At 35.9% G+C, this 21,884-nt stretch overlaps 1 protein-coding gene across 24 annotated transcripts in view; it reads left to right on the forward strand.

Annotated features, from left to right (window-relative positions):
• The window catches only part of pde1cb (phosphodiesterase 1C, calmodulin-dependent b), a 211,398-nt gene that overhangs the window by 94,453 nt on the left and 95,061 nt on the right, over nt 1–21,884 (forward strand). For 8 of the 24 annotated variants that reach the window (XM_051866008.1, XM_051865949.1, XM_051866036.1 and 5 more), the window contains 6 exons: nt 4,874–4,955; nt 6,042–6,156; nt 6,791–6,957; nt 7,471–7,680; nt 7,978–8,034; nt 9,993–13,546. The exons of 12 other annotated variants lie outside the window; for them this stretch is intronic. In XM_051866008.1, coding sequence (XP_051721968.1) covers nt 4,874–4,955; nt 6,042–6,156; nt 6,791–6,957; nt 7,471–7,680; nt 7,978–8,034; nt 9,993–10,009 — 648 coding nt within the window. In that variant the 3' untranslated portion in view covers nt 10,010–13,546. Of the gene's footprint in view, nt 1–4,873; nt 4,956–6,041; nt 6,157–6,790; nt 6,958–7,470; nt 7,681–7,977; nt 8,035–9,992; nt 13,547–21,884 lie in introns of those variants that run through there. 4 more of the 24 variants (XM_051865968.1, XM_051865978.1, XM_051865993.1 and 1 more) reach the window with 4 other exon arrangements.

Genomic DNA, 21,884 nt, shown 5'->3' on the forward strand with positions numbered 1-21,884 from the left:
AATAATACTCAAATTTTGTCTGATATATGCTTAAAGTGCACCTATTATGCTTTTTTGAATATTACCTTTCATGCAATGTGTAATATTGCTGTTTGTGAATGTAAAAGGTCTGCAAAGTTTGAAAGATCAAAGATAAAGTTATTGTCTCCTAAAAGAAAGAATCGGTTCTGAACTGCCAAAATGAGTCGTCAGCAATTCCAGTCTCACTTCCTGTTACATACATACGTAACAATGTAATAAATTTGCATAATGCCAGCCTATGGTCTTCATTGGCTTTGTCCCTCCGTCAAACACTGTAGTTGTAGTGGAGACTGGAAGAGTTTGGTTCGTGTTGTTGACATGTCGAGAAGACGCTTTTTTCAGCGCTGTGAATCCACTTTGCTGCACTTCAAGTGGATGAGGAGGACTCATGCTGGAATTGATACGGTAAAACTGACGCCATCGTTACTGTTCGTATCACTGGGTTATACAAGTGCTGAGGAAGATCCGGAGCTGAAATTCGGATAATATAATAGGCATTTTGTTTCCGACACGTGCTGTAAGGGGTAGACCAATCACAACAGACTGAGCTTTCTCTGACCAATCAGAGCAGAGCAGGTTCGAGGAAAGGAGGGGTTTAGAGAGACTGACTCTTCGAGAGAAATAAGGTGATGTTGCAATGTTTATTATGAAAAAATTATTATTATTTTTTTTTTTTTTACCTTGGACGCATGTAAACATATTGTAGTAGACTTCCAAAACAAAATTAGGAACCTTTAAAATAGCATAATAGGGGCACTTTAAAACAATGGAGTAAGAAAAATAAACTTCAAAATATATTCTTAGAAAAGAAATAATGTCCTAAAGGAGCACTGAAAATTCATTTAAATACACTTTTTAAAATGTAAGGCCATAAAAAGTCTTTATGTATATTTGGTAGAACAGAAATGTCTTGTGTAATTTATATGCTAGCAGCTGTTGAGAAAAAAATCAGCTTTTAAACCATCTTAGAATATTCAAAAGTTAAAAAATATCAGGATTTATTTTTATTTCTCAGCCCCAGTCACAATTCTTAAGAAACTAATTATTGATGTTACCATACTATTTGATCACTAAATATGTTTTGGTACAAAATTGGACATAAAGTCTTTTTTTATATATAGCATTAAAAATGTCTTCATGTCTTAAATTGCATTTTATCAAACATGTAGAAATTCTTATTTAATTTTGATTTTTAGATATTTCTTAAACAAATTACAAATACATTTAATATATATATATATATATATATATATATATATATATATACAGGTGCTGGTCATATAATTAGAATATCATCAAAAAGTTCATTTTTTTATTATAAATTATTTTTAAAAATGAAACTTTCATATATTCTAGATTCCCTACATGTAAAGTAAAAAATTTCAAAAGTTTTTTTTTTTAAATTTTGATGATTAGAGCGTACAGCTCATGAAAGTCCAAAATCCAGTATTTCAAAATATTAGAATATTTCCTAAAATCAATCAAAAAATGGATTTGCAAAACAGAAAAGTTAAAGTTCTTTAAAGTATGTTCTTTTGTGCACTCAATACTTGATCGGCAGGACATATTACAGCAAATGACTTGCTCCTAGCACAAATTACTGCATCAGTGAAGTGTGGCATGGAAGTGATCAGCCTGTGGCACTGCTGAGGCACTATTGAGCCTTCAGATCATCTGTATATTGTTGGATCGACTGTTTCTCATCTTTCTCTTGAAAATATCCCATAGATTCAGGTCAGGCATATTGGCTGGCCAATAAAGCACAGTAATATCATGGTCAGCAAACCACTTGGAAGTGGTTTTTGCACTGTGGGCAGGTGCTAAAGTCCTGCTGGAAAAGGAAATCAGCATCTCCATAAAGCTTGTCAGCAGATGGAAGCATAAAGTGCTTCAAAATCTCCTGGAAGATGGCTGCATTGACTTTGCACTTGATAAAACACAATGGACCAACACCAGCAGACGTCACGCCCCCCCCAAATCATTATTGACTTCAGAAACTTCACACTAGACTTCAAGCAGCTTGGATTCTGTGCCTCTCCAGTCTTCCTTCAGACTCTGGGACCATGATTTCAACATGAAATGCAAAATTTACTTTTATCTGAAAAGAGGACTTTCGACCACTGTTCACTGTCCAGTTCTTTTTCTCCTTAGCCCAGGTAAGATGCTTCTGACATTGTCTCTGGTTCAGAAGTGGCTTGGTAGTCCTTTTCCTGAAGATGTCTGAGTGTGGTGACTCTTGATGTGCTGACTCCGGCTTCATTCTACTCATTGTGAAGCTCTCCCAAGTGTTTGAATCGGCTTTACTTGACAGTATTGTCAAGCTTGCGGTCATCCCTGTTGCTTGTGCACCTTTGCCTACCCAATTTCTTCCTTCCAGTCAACTTTGCATTTAATATGCTTTGATATTTCACTCTGTAAACAGCCACCCCATTCAGTAATGACCTTCTGTGACTTACTCTCTTTGTGGAGGGTGTCAATGATTGTCTCCTGGACCATTGCCAATTCAGCAGTCTTCCCCATTAGTGTGGTTTCAAAAAACAAAAGATACCCGGATTTTATACTGTAGGGATGGTCATTTAATGAAACTCAAATGTAAATATTCTAATATTTTGAGATACTGGATTTTGGACTTTCATTAGCTGTACGCTCTAATCAACAAATTTACAAAAAAAAACTTTTGAAATGTTTTACTTTACATGTAGGGAATCTAGAATATATGAAAGTTTCATTTTTTAAAATAATTTACAATAAAAAAATGAACTTTTTCACGATATTCTAATTATATGACCAGCACCTGTATATATATATAGTAATAATAATAAATTAAACTGATTACAAAAAAGTATATATATTTTATCCATTATATGTGACCCTGGACCACAAAACCAGTCATAAGTCACACGGGTATGTTTGTAGCAATAGCCAACAATACATTGTATGGGTCAAAATTATCGATTTTTCTTTTATGCCAAAAATCACTAGGATATTAAGTAAAGATTATGTTCCATGAAGGTATTTTGTCAATTCCCTACTGTAAATATATCAAAAATGTATTTTTGTGAGTGGATATGCATTGCTAAGGACTTCATTTGGACAAGTTTAAAGGCGATTTTCTCAATATTTTGATTCTTTTGCACCCTCAGATTCCAGATTTTCAAATATTTTTTTTTTTTTTTGTATCTCTGCCTAATATTGTCCTGTCCTAACAACATCAATGGAAAGCTTATTTATTCAGCTTTCAGATGATGTCTAAATCTCAGTTTAAAAAAAATGTACCCTTATGACTATGGTTTTGTGGTCCAGGGTCATATATATATTTATTATTTTATATAATTATATATTATTGACTGCCGAAATAGACCCTATGCACGAATGCACTCTGTCTGTCTCTGTTGCTTTGTAAAGTGAACAATGGAAGGGAATTGCTTTCTCTGTATTACCTCCTGATCTTACCCGTCATGTGTCTGTTTATCTGCTACTAAAGGGACTGTTATAAAGCACATTCACAGCTCTATTCTCCATAGAGTGGGCTTCATAAATATGCTTTGATTGATTGACAGATCGGTGGATTGGAGCTATTCCTGTGTGTGTGTGTGTGTGTGTGTGTGTGTGTGTGTGTGTGTGTGTGTGTGTTTGTTTAGTATTGTTCCAGCAGCTGTACACACCAGGAGGCAGATCAATCATCACAGGCTAAACATAAAAGCTTGACAGTTTATTTTAGTCTGCCTTAAAGAAATGTTTACGAAAATTTTGTGTATGAAATTCTTCCCAGTGCTGCAACTGTCTATAGTGTCATTTCATAAGCATTTAACTTGATTCAGACAGGCTAGTATCAGGCCACAGACTGCTGACATTGCTTATATTGGCTCAGACTTTTGGTATAGCAGTGCAGCAACATTTAATTTAGCTCCGGTTTCAAGATGTATGAGGCTGTAGTTCTTTACGTGGCACTTTCCACAAATATTCTACGCTTTGGCACTACTTTATAAGCATCAGAGGCTCAAATAACAGGATCTTTATTGGAAGAACGATTGATGTTAATAAATTACTTGTTAACAAAATAAATTTTGCAAATAAATCAGGGTTTTGAACTGTATTTATGTCTTAAATTTTAGGAACAAACCCTGCAATACTCAATAGACAATAAAACCGCTCATAAAATACTTAGTTTTACCTTCTGTGCTTTTTAATCATCATTTTCTGAAAGTTAAACACTTCCTTTAAAGGTGCAGTATGTAATATTGACAGCTAGTGGTTAAAATGGGTACTTCAGTCCAAATTCAAAATATTGGAGAGGGTTGTTTCCTCCGCCCCCTCCTTCTCAGACTCAATGACTACGCGGGTTGCCAGATTGAGGACATGCGCAATTAACAATGGAAGGCGACGAGCCTTGCACTCTAAGTTGATGAGTTGATTTATCCATATTCTAATATGGAGCTTTTTAGATGGATGCTGTGGCTTTTTAGGTCAGGAAGAATCTGTGCCAACTGGCAACTCAGGATGTCGAAGTACTATTGGGTAAACTATTGGGTAAAAACAAAAACAGACAATACGACACAGAACACACATTTCAAAGTAGAATAACTGGCTGTAGCGTTGTATGTGAACTTAGCATGTTTCCTAAATATATGAAACATGGTATTTTTATGCTTTAGTATAGTCAAAAAGCACCTTTATTTCACCCTATGTCAGTTTGAGGCCCTATTTTGTACACTGTTTGTGGAAAGGGCCACATATTTCGTACCTGTGGTGGTTAATAATTGTGCTTTATATTTGAAAATTTTCCCCTGATACAATACTATGTAATGTATTATTATAACAATGCAGTTGAATGAAGTGTTTGTGTTGGCAGGGTGATAAGGAGGCAGAGCTTGGTCTACCTTTCTCACCTCTGTGTGACCGTAAGTCCACTATGGTGGCCCAATCCCAGATCGGTGAGTGACACAAACACACACTAAGTACGCAGACACAAATGCTTGCAATTAAATTTCAATACAAATTTATGAATTACACTAAATTGCAATACTCATATTAAGTTAGAAAAGGGGAAAAAATTACACATTTCAGCTTTAAACTTACCATATCTGAAACACATAGCTACTTTTGAAGATCAAAAAAAAAAATTGAACTGCAGACTTTGAAATTGAAATTGCACAGACCATTTATTTTTCATTGACTTTATTGTACATTGGCACAAATGCTTGTGATTAAATGTCAATAGTGCAATTGCAAAATCTGAAGAAACCCAAACTTGATCCCTCAGATCTATCTCATTATCATCCTATCTCAAATTTACCCTTCATTGCCAAATTACTGGAAAGTACTGTACTGTTGCCTCCCAGCTTCAGTCTTTTCTAGTTGATAATCTCTTTGATCCATTTCAATCTAGTTTTCACCCATTTCATAGTACTGAAACTGCACTTGTAAGGGTAGTGAATGATCTACTACTTTCTGGTGACTCTGGTTCTCTGTCTATGCTTCTGCTACTTGACCTCAGCTCTGCCTTCGATACCGTCTCCAATGATTTACTTGTTTCTCGCCTCTCGGATGTGGGTATTTCTGGTGCTGCTCTTTCTTGGTTTTCTTTGACAGACAATTCTACAAATCAGTACAGGATTTTTGAGCATCTACTGTCCCCCTGAAGCAAGGTGTCCCCCAGGGATCCGTTCTCGGGCCATTATTATTCATAATAATTTACATACCACCTCTGGGTCAAATCTTACATCGTCATGGTTTTAATTATCACTTCTACACTTATGACATCCAAATATACACTATCTGTACACCTGCTCTGTCTACTCAAACTGATAAAATCTCTGCTTGCATGCATGAAATAAAAGATTGGCTCAATACAAATTTCCCGAAACTAAACATGGACAAAACTGAGATCATTTTCATTGAAACTCTGAACTAGCGGAAACACGTGTCCAATTTTGAAGAACATGCATATGAGGATAATTTATTCAAATATTTTCTTTAAATAAAACAAAAATAAACCATTTCTTTGTCATTTCCTGTAGGTTTCATTGACTTTATCGTTGTTCCCACGTTTACGGTTCTGACGGACATGACCGAAAAGATTGTCACGCCACTCATTGAAGAGGCTACAAGTTCAGGCCTGGCTGGATTTCGCAGGTCAGAGTCTGGAAGTCTGACTTCCGTCTTTTGCTTCTGCAGTATAGGAATAGAGATAACGAATGGTCACTAAGACAAAGAGACAAATTAGTGCTGAGGCTGCAATAATAGTGCCTCGTTGCATAGCTTTCCTTAGTATGAAACCCCAATTCACTGGTTCTATTGCGGTCATTACTGCAAATCCAATTCAGTCCTGGTCAGATACCTCAGTTGGATCATTTAGAAAAAGAGCAAATGTGAATAAATCCACTGAAGCTTCTGCGATTGTAATTCAGTTTAAAGTGATCCATCAGCAGTCACTCTACTTTAGTTTGAAAGTTTCATAGGATTTTCTAAGTAGGAGTTGAATTGCCACTGCTGACTAAGCTTAAGAGCACATTCTTTTTTGTAACAAATTACATCTTCTGCATATAAAGGACTGAATTATATCCCTTCTCCTAGAATAAATGGTAAACTAAAACAGCCCGAAGGTTCACAGAAAGGACATAAAGCAGTAGCAGCATATTAATGATCAACAGAGCAGGAAATTTAGGTAGATGTGGAGATGTTACAGAAGCTTAGTGGACGTGATTGCTGCCGATGTATCTGCAATAGTGTGATTTATGATGAGTCCTATCCTTATCATCTCAAGCAGTATTACTGCCGGAGATGTGAAGAGGGGCAGCGTGAACAGCTCTGGTTCTGATGGCAGCGCATCCCATAACTGCTCGCTGCTCACTGTGGACCTGAACAACTTCAAGACCATCTGGAACGAGGAGGTTTCTCTGAACAGAGAGCGGTGGAAGACGCAGGCAGATAAAGGTGCGAGCAGATTGATGTTTAAGAACACGTCATGCAAATTTTTTTTTTATCGATAAAATAAATGCAGGCTTGGTGAGCAGAAGTGACTCCTTTCAAAAAAATTAAAATATCTTACCATCCAAGTTTGATGACTTATAGGGATAGTTCACCTAAAAATGAAAATTCTGTCATCATTTACTCACCCTTTTGTTGTTCCTATCATGTATGAGTTTCTTTCTTCTGTTGAACACAAAAGAAGATATTTTGAAGAATGTTCATAACCAGACGGTTGACGGTAGTCTTCAAAATATCCTCTTTTGTGTTTAGCAGAAGAAAGAAACTCATACAGGTTTGGAACAACATAAGGGTGAGTAAATGATGACAGAATTTTCATTTTTGGGTCAACTATCCCTTTAAAAATGGGAAAATTAGTACTGAATTGGTACATCCAAATTTTTATAGCATTCTTCACATTTGATGCATTCTGAGTAAGAGAATAGTAAATAATGCAACTCCCGCTGTGTCTCATACCAGAGACGGAGGAGAAGGCCAAACGAGAGCTGGAGGAACAGCAGGAGGCAACAGCAGAAAATCAGGAGCAAAAAAAAGACCCAGAGCTGTCGGGACCAAAGAAAGACAGGGTGGGAGAAGACAACCCGGAGCCAGGGGGGGTAAACGGACCCCCAGAAGAAAGTCCCCATGACAGATCAAAAAAAGAAGGGGAACATCGGAAATTACAGAATGGTATTGTCATATAAATGATATGACTGTTACTGTCAGCTCTGTTTGATGTTGCTCAATTTCAAGATTTATCAATGACTGCCCTCTGGTGGATAATCAGAAGAGTAACTAACACTGTGAAATGAAATAATACCTTCTCACTGCATACTGTGCATTATATACTTGATACAGCATGCTATTTAAAACCATAGTCTATAATTATAATCTAAGTAATAAGTCATAATCTATCTACTTTTGCTGACCGAAATTTTGTCTTTGTCTGTTCTGCTGAATCTATGATCATATGACATCTGTAAACAGGAGAAGTGTCTGAAGAGGCAGAATCACCAGCAGATGAAGATACAAGAACACTCAGTGGTAAACATGCATGTTTATTCTGTAACAGAGACTTGTGTTGCTTTAATACATTATATAACTACCTACAGTAACACCAAAAACGTATTTGTACACTTAAAGCTGCAGTCCGTAACACTTTTTGCTTAAAAATGTTCCAAAATCAATTTCTAAGCAAGTACATAACCAGCCAGCGTTCAAAACTATCTCCTTACCTTAGCCCGATTCACAACGGTAAGCTTTTAATAATGTTTTCTAATAAGAGTGCTACTGGTGGGTTTCTGCGGGAAATTCAAGCATGCGTCATTACGTCACGTCTGTTTACATGAAGAAGGAGTCCCAGCTAGTAGGCTATATCGCATGTGAGGATGCTGCAGGTGATGGATCATTTATAGCCTTTTCTCAAAGCAGCTGCATTAATTAAACTTGATGGCGGATTGTAATCCAGAAAGGTCCAAATGACAATCATCAGTGACAACTGGAGAGTCACCCATAGTCAAAAGCAAAAGACTTCGGACTGCAGAGTGGCTACAGAAATTGAAATCTACAGATAACGCTAATACACACTAAATACACAGTCACGCAATGCTGATGTTGTTAACATTAAAAATTTGAGAACAAAGTATAACAATAATAATAATTTGCACCGTTTGACGTGATCCGAGCTAAGCAATCGTTAGATTTAATCACCATTGGCAGCGCAATTTATTGTAATGCTTATTTTCTCAGTTGGTCAGAACAAAAGTGGCAGATTTGTTACTTACTTGTTCAGATGACATTTTCCCTTGTTTTGGTCATACTTCCAAGATGTAGAATCTGTGATTCCGAAGCACAGTATCCACACCGATGTGGTGACTGACAGCAAACATTAGATTCATCCGTGCTGAGGAGCTGTGCCGATGCAAAACCCACATAAAGATGATAATTCCGTAAATAACTGCAATTGCAGGTTTCAAACAGAGATGGCGACAAAGAGGCAAAACTTACGGACTGCAGCTTTAAAGTTTGAATGTTATTGCATCATATAATAAAATATCAAGCTGAATGGCATTGTTTAAAAGAAAGATGGCAAAAGAGTTTGAGAGTTTGTTGACATGTAAATGCAAAGTTACTTATAGTTAATAGAATGTCAAAAGTGGACTATCGAAAAATAAAGTCTTAGGCACGTTAGTATTTTCACCAAAGAAAAATAGTTTTAAGCCAGTTACTCATATATTTTGCTGTAGTTTGTCAGTAGTAAATATCAGTTTATATTTCCACACATTCCTTTTGCCATTAATTGTAATAATCCAGTGAGATTTTTGTGTGTACAAGGAGTTTGACTTTGGGTCATCAAACTGCCAAAGTTACGCCCCCCAGTGGTGAACCATTGAAATTTCGAAACACTTATGACATAACGAAGCCTCGTTTACCGAAATAGCGTGACTTTGGCAGTTTGATACGCGCTCTGAACCACTAATTCGAAACAAAAGATATGTAAAGCTTTGAAGCTTCATGAAGCAGTGTTTTGAAATTGCCTATCGCTAGATATTGTTGAATAAAGTCGTTATTTTGTTTTTTTTGGCACACAAAAAGTATTCTTGTCGCTTCATAACATTAAGGTTGAACCACTGTAGTCACATGAACTGTTTTAAATATGCCTTTAGTAGCTTTCTTGGCATCTGAAAGTGTTAATTATCTTGCTGTCAATGGAGGCCTCACTGAGCCATCAGATTTTATCAAAAATATCTCAATTTGTGTTCTGAAGATGAACGAAGGTCTTACGGATTTTCATTTTTTGGGTGAACTAACCCTTTAATGGCAAAAGGAATGTGTGGAAATGTAAACTGATATTTCCTACTGACAAATTACAGCAAAAAGATATAAATAACTGGATTAAATCCATTTTTCTTTGGTGAAAATACTACTGTGGCTAAGACTTTTTTCTGTTCTCTCTGAGGCTGTCTTTTCTGATATCAATTTCCTCACTCTGATTTGAACAGAAACTGCGAATGCCTAGAGTGATTTCCAGTGGCGTCTTGTGGTCCAATGTCAGACACAGAGCGGTGAACTTGCCATCAGTTCTGAAGGTCAACGGCGCCCTCTAGAGGACACGGCTAATGCTTACATCACATTTTATGTGGCCTCTATCCCCTCCAAAGCCTTTGCTGTGATTATCTCCAGACTTTCATAAGACTGATCTCTCTGAATGATGAAGGACGAGGGACAACAGCTGCTTTTGTCCAGCAGATCTCATTTCCCTCCCAAACCTTTAGATTGCAATGGGTGCACCTGCCAAGAAAAGCATGCTGAAACTATAGTACATAAGAATTCTTATTAAAACCTCCTTCATTTGTAATTACACACACAAATGCTTTTTATGTCTTTATGCATTTGAACAGCCTTGCAGTCGGATGACTTGCCATGTGTCTGTGATTTATATCTAAGTATATAATATGCGGCCTGCGTTAAACTGTAAATAACTAATCTTAGCAGTTGCACCCGTGATCAATATTCACCCAGATCTGCTTTTGCGGCAAAATGACATTGTGTTCAGTTATTTTAAACACGCTTTACTCAAAATGGACTGATTAATTTCAGCAAACGTGCTCTGATGCAACGTCTGCCTCCGACTCGCATTTGTTTGCAATGCCTCATCAGCTAATAGAGGTCACGTATATGAAACCTTGAATGTCTATATGTATTATTATTGTAAATGACTGTCAGCATTTAGATCAGAGCTTTTATAACTGAGAAAAGCCGTACGAAGTGGCAGTATTTCTTATTCGAGCACGTCTGTGTGCAGCTGTGGAGTAGAAAACGCCTGATTCAACCTAAGATTTTTCCCTCTCTCGCTTACCTTCAGATGCCTTTCTTCATGTAGTCTTTCTGAAAGCGAACCGAACTGAAACGTCTTCTACAGGAAACGCTCACGCACAAACTAGCAGTCACCATAGATGATGTAAGTCTTATAACTGAACGTAGTAGTGTGTAAGTCATAACCATATCACTGTGCTCGCTCTGCAATACCTAGATATTTGCCGTACGTCATTTTTACTGATGTCCTAGGGGGTTTTGTGACAAGCGTTTCTCTGTCCTTTGAGCAGGTAATCTCATAAAACCCGTGGAGAACATGTCCTTCACATTTCACCCCAAAATCAAAGGAAAGCAAATAGGAAATTACATTTTGCATGACGAAAACAAACCCAATTTTTAGGACCATCAATGTTATTTTCATGGCAATATAAGCACATTTTCTGTATTGTATCCAGACATTTTACTTTTGGGTTTTTGTAATTCATGTTAGTCTTAAAGGTGATTCCAGTTAGATTCTGTGGAAGATTAGTGGATCTGATCCTCATTAGATGGTCAACAGTGACTGAGATATAATAATTACATTATATAAATCAGCATAAATTAAAGGGTTAGTTCACCCAAAAATGAAAATTCTGTCATTAATTACTCACCCTCATGTTGTTCCACACCTGTAAGACCTTTGTTCATCTTCAGAACACAAATTAAGATATTTTTGATAAAATCCGATGGCTCAGTGAGGCCTCCATTGACAGCAAGATAATTAACACTTTCAGATGCCCAGAAAGCTACTAAAGACATATTTAAAACAGTTCATGTGACTACAGTGGTTCAACCTTAATGTTATGAAGCGACGAGAATATTTTCTGTGCGCCAAAAAAAACAAAAAATGACTTTATTCAACAATATCTAGTGATGGACGATTTCAAAGCTTTATGAAGCTTTTGTTTCGAATCAGTGGTTCAGAGGGCATATTAAACTGCCAAAGTCACGTGAACCATTGAAATTTTGAAGTACTTATGATGTAACGAAGCCTCGTTTACTGAAATCACGTGACTTTGGCAGTTTGATACACGCTCCAAACCACTGATTCGAGACAAAAGATTCGGAAAGCTTCGAAGCTTCATGAAGCAGTGTTTTGAAATCGCCCATCACTAGATATTGTTGAATAAAGTCGTTATTTTGTTTTTGTTTTTTGGCGCACAAAAAGTATTCAGTCATTGGATTTTATCAAAAATATCTTAATTTGTGTTCCGAAGATGAACGAAGGTCTTACGGTTGTGGAACGAGTAATAAATGACATTATTTTCATTTTTGGGTGAACTAACCTTTTAAAGGCACTCTAACAAATACATTACCATGGGAAAGTTTGCGGTCCGTAAGATTTTTTGACGCTTTGACGTCTCATGTCAACGCTCACTTATTTGATCAAAAATACAGTAAAAAAAAAAAAAAAAATGTGGGAAGCATGATACAACTTTTTTTCAGGATTCTTTGATAAATAGAAAGTTGAAAAGAACAGCATTTATTTGAAATAAAAAATCTTTTATAACATTATAAACTGTAACATCCTTGCTGAATAAAAGTATTAATTTCTTTAAAAAAATATCTCACTGACCCCAAACTTTTAAACTGTAGTGTACTATCATTACTATATATATATATATATATATTTTTTTTTTTTTGTTTTTTTGTTTTTTTTACATTCCAGTAATAATGATATTTAGTGTTTTTATTTTATTTTTGCTTAATGGCAATGTGAATTAGGGGAAAGTGTACTTAACATAAATGATAAAATTATATAAAACATAAAATATGCATTTTTATTATGCAGAATATAACTTATTATATATTTTTTTTAATTAAATATAATTTATTTCCCTTTGGATTTCAGGGTTAAATGTGACGTGGACATGTTCTTGACAAGTTTTGTGAAGTCCATTATTAAGTTCAGCATTCATGAACTGCTCTGATAATTGAAACATTTAACTCTGTTCTTTTCTTCTACTTGTTTCATCTGTTGTTGTAAATATGGTTTCACTGACCTGTTTCTTTGAATGAGTGAGTGAGACGGGATAAACGCATGCGTTCACAGCGACTCTGGCATGTTCTGAGGGTGTGACGTGAGTGAAGTTGAACTTTGAATTATTATTTTTTTTATTTATACAAAGTCTGTAAAATTATTCTTCCTTATTGTATCTAATTTATGTATATTATTTAGCAGAGTTATTAGTGTACAATTTTTTTCTCTCTCTCTTCCTAATATTTTTACACAGCAAAATGAATAGCATTGTTATTTGCCCTGACAAAATGAGATCAGATAATGGATATGCATTTCTCCTGAAATGAAGCAGATTGTCACTTTATTACATGGGTCACATGATTCAGTTTGCCTTCTTGTAGTTTACTGTAAAGCTTCCTGTAGATTCAGACTATTACTAGTGTTGGTTTCAGATCATCGGGCAGATGAATGTGACGGCATGTGCTGAAATTATGCTACAGCATGTGTGTGTGTGTGTGTGTGTGTGTGTGTGTGTGTATGTGAGTGAGTGAGTACGAGACTGTATGTTTGTGTGTGTGTGAGCTGATCATGTTCAATTTGTAAAAGTTGACACTGTGATCTTTAGTGTCTAGCTGTCTCCATGATGTCTGTTTTTGAGCAGGATGCAGAGAAAGAGAAAAACATCTGTGTCTGCACACGCGTGATTCACAATAAACATCAACTTAAAGGGCTCAGAACAAACGTGCTGCTGTTTTTGGAACAGAAGTGTGTGTGTGATTGAGGAGTAAAAAGGCATAGTCCACCCATAAATACGATTAATTATCATTTATTCACCCTCATTTAGTTTCCAAACCCATATGACTTTCTTTTGTGCATCAGTGAACAACAACTTTATTTTGGTATATTTTATTTTGGGGCTTCACCCATATGGAAATATAATATATGTGCATATATGAAATATCAATATATGCAATATATGCTCATATAAAGTTAAAACGTATGAAACCTATTAGAAATTGAACTCCATTATATTGCATACATTGACATATAGATTTACCCCATATATTATATGTGTTTATGTATGTATAGTACATATTTTGACGTATATGTTTCCTATATGAAATGTCCTAATATGCTCATATAGCAATATGGTTGTGGACAACCTTTTGAAGTCAAAAAGGTTGAGATCCACTGATGTAGATTTCACAAAACCTTGTTATTAGCGACACCGGTGGCTATTAAGTGAACTGCAGCCATCAACTCGCACTCGTACACACTTTTATGCACTTTCGGTCCTGTGGACTTACAATGGACTTAATGACAGAATTAAAATTTTGAAGTACAGAATTGAAATTGAAATTTTAAGTGCGAGCTCCGCAGCAGACTTCTTCCCGACAGTCAAAGCGACGTTACGTCACAAAAGTGCGGACTCGTAGGAAGGCCGTGAGTGTTTAGGGTACCATTTGGGACAGGGCCTTAACATACAAGGGACTAAACGTGATTCAAGGCCTTGATATACTCCCAAGCGAAAAACGAAAAAGAACTTCACCGTAAGTAAAACTTTGGAAATATATTTGCTTACGTTTAGATGAAGATGTATAAATATATGCTGCACGCTTTCCTCTCAATAGCAAAATAAACACACAACAAAAATGACAGCGGTGAAAACAATTCTCTGCAATTCACCGGCATCATGTCGACAGATGATGAGGTAATTAAAATTACACAGTTATGAGACTTTGGTTATAAGGTAGGCTATTTGAGACTAGACACTATATAGATCTGGCTATGTCAGACTATAATTTTAATTAATCCCTTTTCTTTGCATGGCATTGACATTGCAGTACAGAATAGCTCTTTCGGCATTATCCTGAATATTGTAGAATATTGTATTTTATTAATTTAGTATTTTATTGTATTGTATTCATTTCCTGTGGCATAGAACGGAAGAGAGGTTATCGGGAGCGCGGGTAAACGTCACATCCTTTTGATTTTCCCAGCGAAACCGGCCCGAGTCCTAAACATAAAAATCAATCTACAGACTTTCATAGACAGCCTAGGAAGGTCTCGTTTTTTAAGTTTCGTTACAAGCTGTTCACACATTGGCAATACAAAAAGCAATTAGCCTAATGCATGAAAATTCTTACTTAAAGGCCCTTTAAAATATAGTGCATATGGACCAATTAATGCTTTTATGATTTGTTTTGTCATTTTTGGATCTTGACAGTCACTGTCACTAAATGACTTGATTGTATAGACAAGAGAAGCTTGTACTTTATGCTAAATTTCCTGTTTGTGTTAAACTGAGGAAGTCATATGAGGGGCGAGCTATTCCTTTTACAGTGTTACTAGTGTGTCAGTAGGTGATGATTGCAACAAATTCTGCCACTAGGTGTCACTGTTATTATGAGGGAACTGATTTTCTGTGCTGCATACTAAAAAGTACTGCATACTATACTGTGGACAATATCCAAAACCATTTGCATGTCACTAGCACTGACTGTGCTTTCCTGAAAAAGTGGAAAGTGTTTGCATGTAGTGCACAAACCTGTGCAGAAGCACCTTTCTCAACAATCCCAAACGCTGTGAGCATTCAGACACAGACATTTCTTTGCATTAGATAAATAGTCAAATCAAGTATCATCAGCATTCAGATGTTTTATTCATTCTGAACAGTATATCTATTGATTAATCATTTGAAACCAAAAACAAACCTTTTTTTGTCAAATGTTTTGCTTAAAATGTCTTTATTCCATCTTTCAAATAAATGCCACTATTTTTTATTTAATGCAATGACAGGGATATGAGTGCTGCTCTCGTATTACTCTTACTCTACAGTCATCACAACCGCTTGATAGGAAGATGGAAATACTTTAATATGTATTATTATTTTAAAAAGATAAGAAATTATAAATGCAATGACACAATAATAGTGCAAAAATAACACCTAAATATAAATTTATACTAATTTAACGAATTTATATGAATTCTAAAATATATAATTAGTAATAAAAAGCAATATGATTATATCATATAAATATAAAAATAAATATTTTTATATAGTTTATTTTCTTATAGTTTAAAATAATAATAACAACAATGAGCAATGTTATTATATTGCTCATTAATTATTATTTTAAAAATTAAATGTAACTAAATAAATTAAAAAAATAAAGAAACTAAAACAAGTTAATACTTAATGTTTGGCTTTATTTTAAGTCAAATATTCCCATAAGTTTGATCTGAGTATCCAAACACTTTTTGGGGTCACAGTATACAGTATTTATTAATGAAACTGAATAGTTTAACTGGTTCCTTCCTTGTCCTCATTATACAGCATCTGTCACCACAAATATAATTTCCTCACATAAGTGTACAGGTGCTTCTTATGCACTTATCAAGTTCTTTAGTTTTACTTTAAGACTATAGCCCATCAAAAATATTGAGTTTATGAAAGTGGTTTTGTAGCATCCCTTGGCCTGACAGAAAAAAACACAGCAGCATAACACCTCGCTTACACCATATTCAATTTTCACACAGCAAACATGTTGAAGTGAAAGTGATCTTCAGGGCATCAAAGCAGATGCTCATGTGTGCGCATACATCTGTGTTGAAGGGTCCCCATCCACCTCTGTATTATGAATATATATTGTTTTTATGGTAAATGATGTATATGACATACATGGTGTTATGATGTAAGTCTTGTGCTTATCATATTTATTTCATAGCTGTTACAGTGATGTGTATATGTATCCTAAACTATACACATAAGCAGATTAACACAACTATTCTCTCTTAATTAAGAATTAACAGCTTTTTCTGAGCATATTGTGAGCTGAAAGTGGGATCTTAGTTTAGACCTTCGGTGTTTCACAGTCTCTGTTGTTTCCTAAAGGTCAGTGCATCGAAAGCGACTTTTCAAAGAGGAATATTATAATTAAGATGGAGTCGCCGTAGCAACAGGCCATATGCTGTGTTATCTGAAGAATATTGCAGTAAGGGAGGGTGTCGGAGTAAGTGTTGCCCGGAAGGTTCGAGTGATGTGTGTTATTTTTTTTCTTGCATTAAATCGCATTTATCAATTAAATGAATAATGCAAATATTTTGTTGTGGGATTGAAAACATTTTATTTGGAAATTAATTCAAAAAGCAGCATTCTGGGGTTCAGAACAGCTGCATCTGTGGACTGCTATCAGTTACCACAGGCAACCATTTTTTTTTTCTTAAAATAATTTATAGTAATATTTGCATTTACATTCATGCATTTAACAGACGCTACCTAACTCCTACAGACCTAACATGTAAACATTATGGGAAGCGGGCTGTCAGAGCAGAAATGAAAGCTGATGCTCTCCGTATGTTTTTCCGTCATCTCAGTGCGCATTCATATGTAAATTGCACAAGCATATTTTGTCCATTAGATCGAAAGATCTGGAAAAAAAACCCATACAATCACCCACCCATAGACCCTCCCCTCGAAGAAATCAGGACAGAAGTGGTTGAAAGCGGACAAAAGAGATGGATTAAAACACCAGGTGTAAACGGTATGTGTCTCCCTCGTCCACTTGTGATCCGATCAACCAAAACGCATCTTAATACCAGGTGGAAACAGTTAGTAGAAGGTCTAAAGTGGATTATCAAAATAAAGTGTAACCTTTATCCTATCCCAATGTCTTACTCCACAGACTTCCAATACTTGTATTGAATCCACACTTTCCTTTAAATGAGTTGATTTGTCTTTAGCATTTAACATTTACTACAGTAACAAACATAATTTGTACACAGACAGACATGAGTATGCAAACACAAAGAGCAGCACTCACCTCATTCACTCACTCACTCACCTCACTCACTCACTCACTCACTCACCTCATTCATTCAACTCGCCTCATTCACTCACCTCACTCACTTATTCACTCACTCACTCATTTAACTCACCTAACTCATTCACTCATTCAACACACTCTCAATTCATTCGCTCACTCAACTCACTCACCTAACTCATTCACTCAACTCACTCACCTAACTCACTCAACTCACTGACTCACAACTCACCTCAACTCACTCACACACTCACTCATTCTCACTCACAAACACACTCACTCAACTTTCTCATTTCACTCTCTCACTCACTCACCTAAAGCCAAGTTTACACTACAGGACTTTAAACGTCGGCAGATCGCTGTGCTTTTCAGACTACGTGACTTGCTGTGGAGTCTTGAAGTCGTTGTGGTGTTCACACTACAAAAATGACTGCAACAGGAGGTTACACACTACACAAGCTGACGACAACTGTCATCCAACAACTTTATTTGAAAATGGATGTTAGGAGGAAATTAGATTAAATTTTGAATTAAATCTAATTAAAATTAAACCCTTTCACACATAAGTTTAAAACAGTCTGGCTGACCTCCCAGAGTTAAGGCGACTGTTACTTTAGAACGTTTATTTTATTGTTTCCATGACGACGCGTCATGCATGTCACGTGACACACCGCGGACACACTGTATGACAGATGTATTGCTTTTCTCACCATGTCATCAACTATCTGATATTCCGATTCTCAAATATGTGCAAGTGAGTGTTTTGTCATTTAAAAACCTATATAAAGACCTTGATTTTAATATATAACATGAATTCATCCATTTGTCCTGAAATACATGTGGCAGGTGAACTGGGAGAACAATAGAGTGAGTGAGCTTTATAGTTACTTACACAATATGTATCTGATATGAATAAACGTCGGCAAATTATAGGCTATTTGAATGGATTGTATATTTCATTGGCTGTTGCGTCGCGACACGTGACACCACAGGATATCGAGTCGGCTGACAGCTCCAGATATTTAGCATGCTAGATATTTGTCTGGTGTCAGTGAGGTTTAGGCGAAGCGTTAGCGAGCCTCTTTGATGTGTCTTTGAGTAGTTCACACATAAAGATTGGCTGGAGCCGATCACTCGCTGATTTTCCCCCGATCACAGCCCGACTTGTCGGCGAGCTCGTTAACCTGCAAAACGGGCTTAAATTGGGCTTAAAATCCTGTAGTGCAAACTTGGCATAACTCATTCACTCACTCACTCACTCACTTAACTCACTCAACTCACTCACCTAACTGACTCACAACTCACCTCAACTCACTCACTCACTCACTCACTCACATAACTCATCACCGCTCACTCACACACACACATTCACTCAACTCACCTCACTCACTCATTCAACTCACTAACTCAACTCACTCACCTAACTCATCACTCAAGTCACTCACTCACCTAACTCACTCTCACACTCACACACACACTCATTCACTCATTATTTAACTCACTAACTCAACTCACTCACTCACCTAACTCATCACTCAATTCATTCACACACTCACCTAACTCATTCACAACTCACTCACTCACTCACTCACTCACATAACTCATCACTCAACTCACTCACACACTCACACACACACACACACACACACACTCATTCACTCAACTCACCTCACTCAGTCATTCATCTCACTAACTCAACTCACTCACCTAACTCATCACTCAACTCACTCACTCTCACACTCACACACACTCATTCACTCAACACACTCACCTCACTCAACTCAACTCAACTCACCTCATTCACTCATTCAGCTCACTCATTCACTCACCTAACTCATTCACACACTCGCTGACTTACTCACCTAACTCACTCACTCAACTGACTCACACACTCACTCATATTCCTGTCAAATGAAGCACAGCCTCAAGCCTCATACAAACGCTCTCGTATGACTGACAGCTGATGTCAGCGGCTGGATCCGACCCAACCAATGATGAAACAGCATTTCCTGTTCCAAACCAGCACTGGAGCGACTACAAGTACATGAGTGCCATAATTTACTGGCAGTGAGTCAGAGAGAGGAGCTGAGAGAGAGGCAGAGTCTGCCAATACACACGACCTGATAAGAAGGGGTGGATTATTGAGCTGCTGAGAGCAGGAAGAGCAGCCCAGAGTTCTCAGCACGGGGAGACCAGAACATTTAACCCTGAAACACATTATACAGTCGTCACTGTCACTCTATACAGTTATCACAACAGCGTCATCCTAGGAAGATGGAAATACTTTGTCAATGCAAAACAACAAAAAACTGTGAATATTCAATAATAATGTTTTAAAATAATAATGAAAAAATATATATACATTATTTTTAAAAAGTTTTTTAAAAAAGATGATAAATGACATTTGTATTTAAAATATATAATAAATAATGAGAATATGGTTATATATTAAATATAAAAGTTTTATATTTCAATTATTTTATTTTAGTTATTATAATAATCAATATTGTATTATTGCATTGTAGTATTTTAAAAGAAATTAATGAATGAATAGAGGAATAGAGAATTACGTCTTTATTTTTTATTTTAAATCAGATTTAATATGCACGATTTTGTTAAACTTTCATAAAAAAATAATAATAAGCAATACTGTCATATTGCTGATTGTTATTTTAAAAACTAGAAGAAAATAAATACATTCATACATACATAAAACTAAGGAAATTAAAACCATGTCATATGCTTAATGCATGCCTTGATTTTTAATTTAAATCAAATTAAATATTTTCATTTAGTTTCTTTTCTTCTAGTTATTATAAGCAAAATGATTATATTATTTTGCTCATTGTTATTTTTACAAACTAGAAGAAATGAAAATAAATACATATATAAAATCAAGTAAATTAATACCATATGTCAAATGCTTTTTGTTTCTTTATTTTTTAAATCACTTTTTTTTTTTTTTTAAAAAACATGATTTTATAAAACTATACAGGATTATTTAGAGATTTATTTTTATACAATAAGTAGTAATTTTATTACATTTCATTGAGAGCTCTTAAACCTAACACAGTCAGCTATCACATGACCTTTACGTATTTGTAAACACAAAAATGAACATCTGCTGGTAAAATCTACAGTTTCAGTGATATATCTGTCATGCAATAAACATCTTTCATGTTAATGAATGAAACATTTTGTAGAAATGTATGAAGTTATGTAAAAATGTATGAAGCAGATGTTTCACCTCCAACATGAATGCCATATTTCTGCTGTTATTCCGATTCTTTTGAACATGCTCTTGTTAACGTGATATTTGCCCTGCGGCAGAACATATGAAATCCTTTCACCTCTCTTTCTCAGATGTTTTACCTCCAATATATTTACATTGTACATTTTAAAAACAAATAAATTATTCATGATTTCAGATTTCATGTTAATTAGTGCTGGTTTTCTCCATCTGTGTTTTCATGTTTTTAGGCGTCACTGAATATTTTAAATATTTCATTACTTACATAGCAGCAATCCACATGCTTGTTTAAAACAGAATGTAGCACCAAACTTCTCGCTAGGAGAAACTTCTGCCTAATTGAATGACACGTAAAAGATCAACCTTTCTGTATTTAACACTCTAAGTGCGTGTGCATGTCTTTCAGGAAATAAGACTCCTCCACATTCGTGCGTGTTTGGGTATGAGTTGTGTTTGTGTGTGTCCATCAGCATGTTACACCTTTCCTTCCATCTGAGGTTCCACCTGGGCGGAGAGGCTGCTGGCATATGGGCCATGTAATTGGTAGAAACAGCACAGCTGTAGATGGTGGTTCTGAGACCCAAAGTCCTCTAATCACAGCAGAATAACAGTGCCCAGCCAACCCGCACGTCTCTGTCTGTGTGTGTGCCTGTCCTCTACTGCCATCGCTCCATCAGTATGATCATTTCACCACTTCATGATGCTTAATAATGTAAGATTGTTCTTTTGATAGTCTTACAGATAAAATCACATTTTTGTTCTTGTACAAACCTATTGAAGGGTTAGGGTCTGTCTGTCTGTCTGTCTATCTATCTATCTTACGTATCTTACGTATCTATCTATCTATCTATCTATCTATCTATCTATCTATCTATCTATCTGTCTGTTTATCTATCTATCTATCTATCTATCTATCTGTCTGTCTGTCTGTTTATCTATCTATCTATCTATCTATCTATCTATCTGTCGGTCGGTCGGTCAGTCTGTCTGTTTGTTTATCTATCTA

Source organism: Ctenopharyngodon idella, chromosome 2 (assembly GCF_019924925.1).
Source record: "Ctenopharyngodon idella isolate HZGC_01 chromosome 2, HZGC01, whole genome shotgun sequence".
NCBI classification, from domain to species: domain Eukaryota; kingdom Metazoa; phylum Chordata; class Actinopteri; order Cypriniformes; family Xenocyprididae; genus Ctenopharyngodon; species Ctenopharyngodon idella.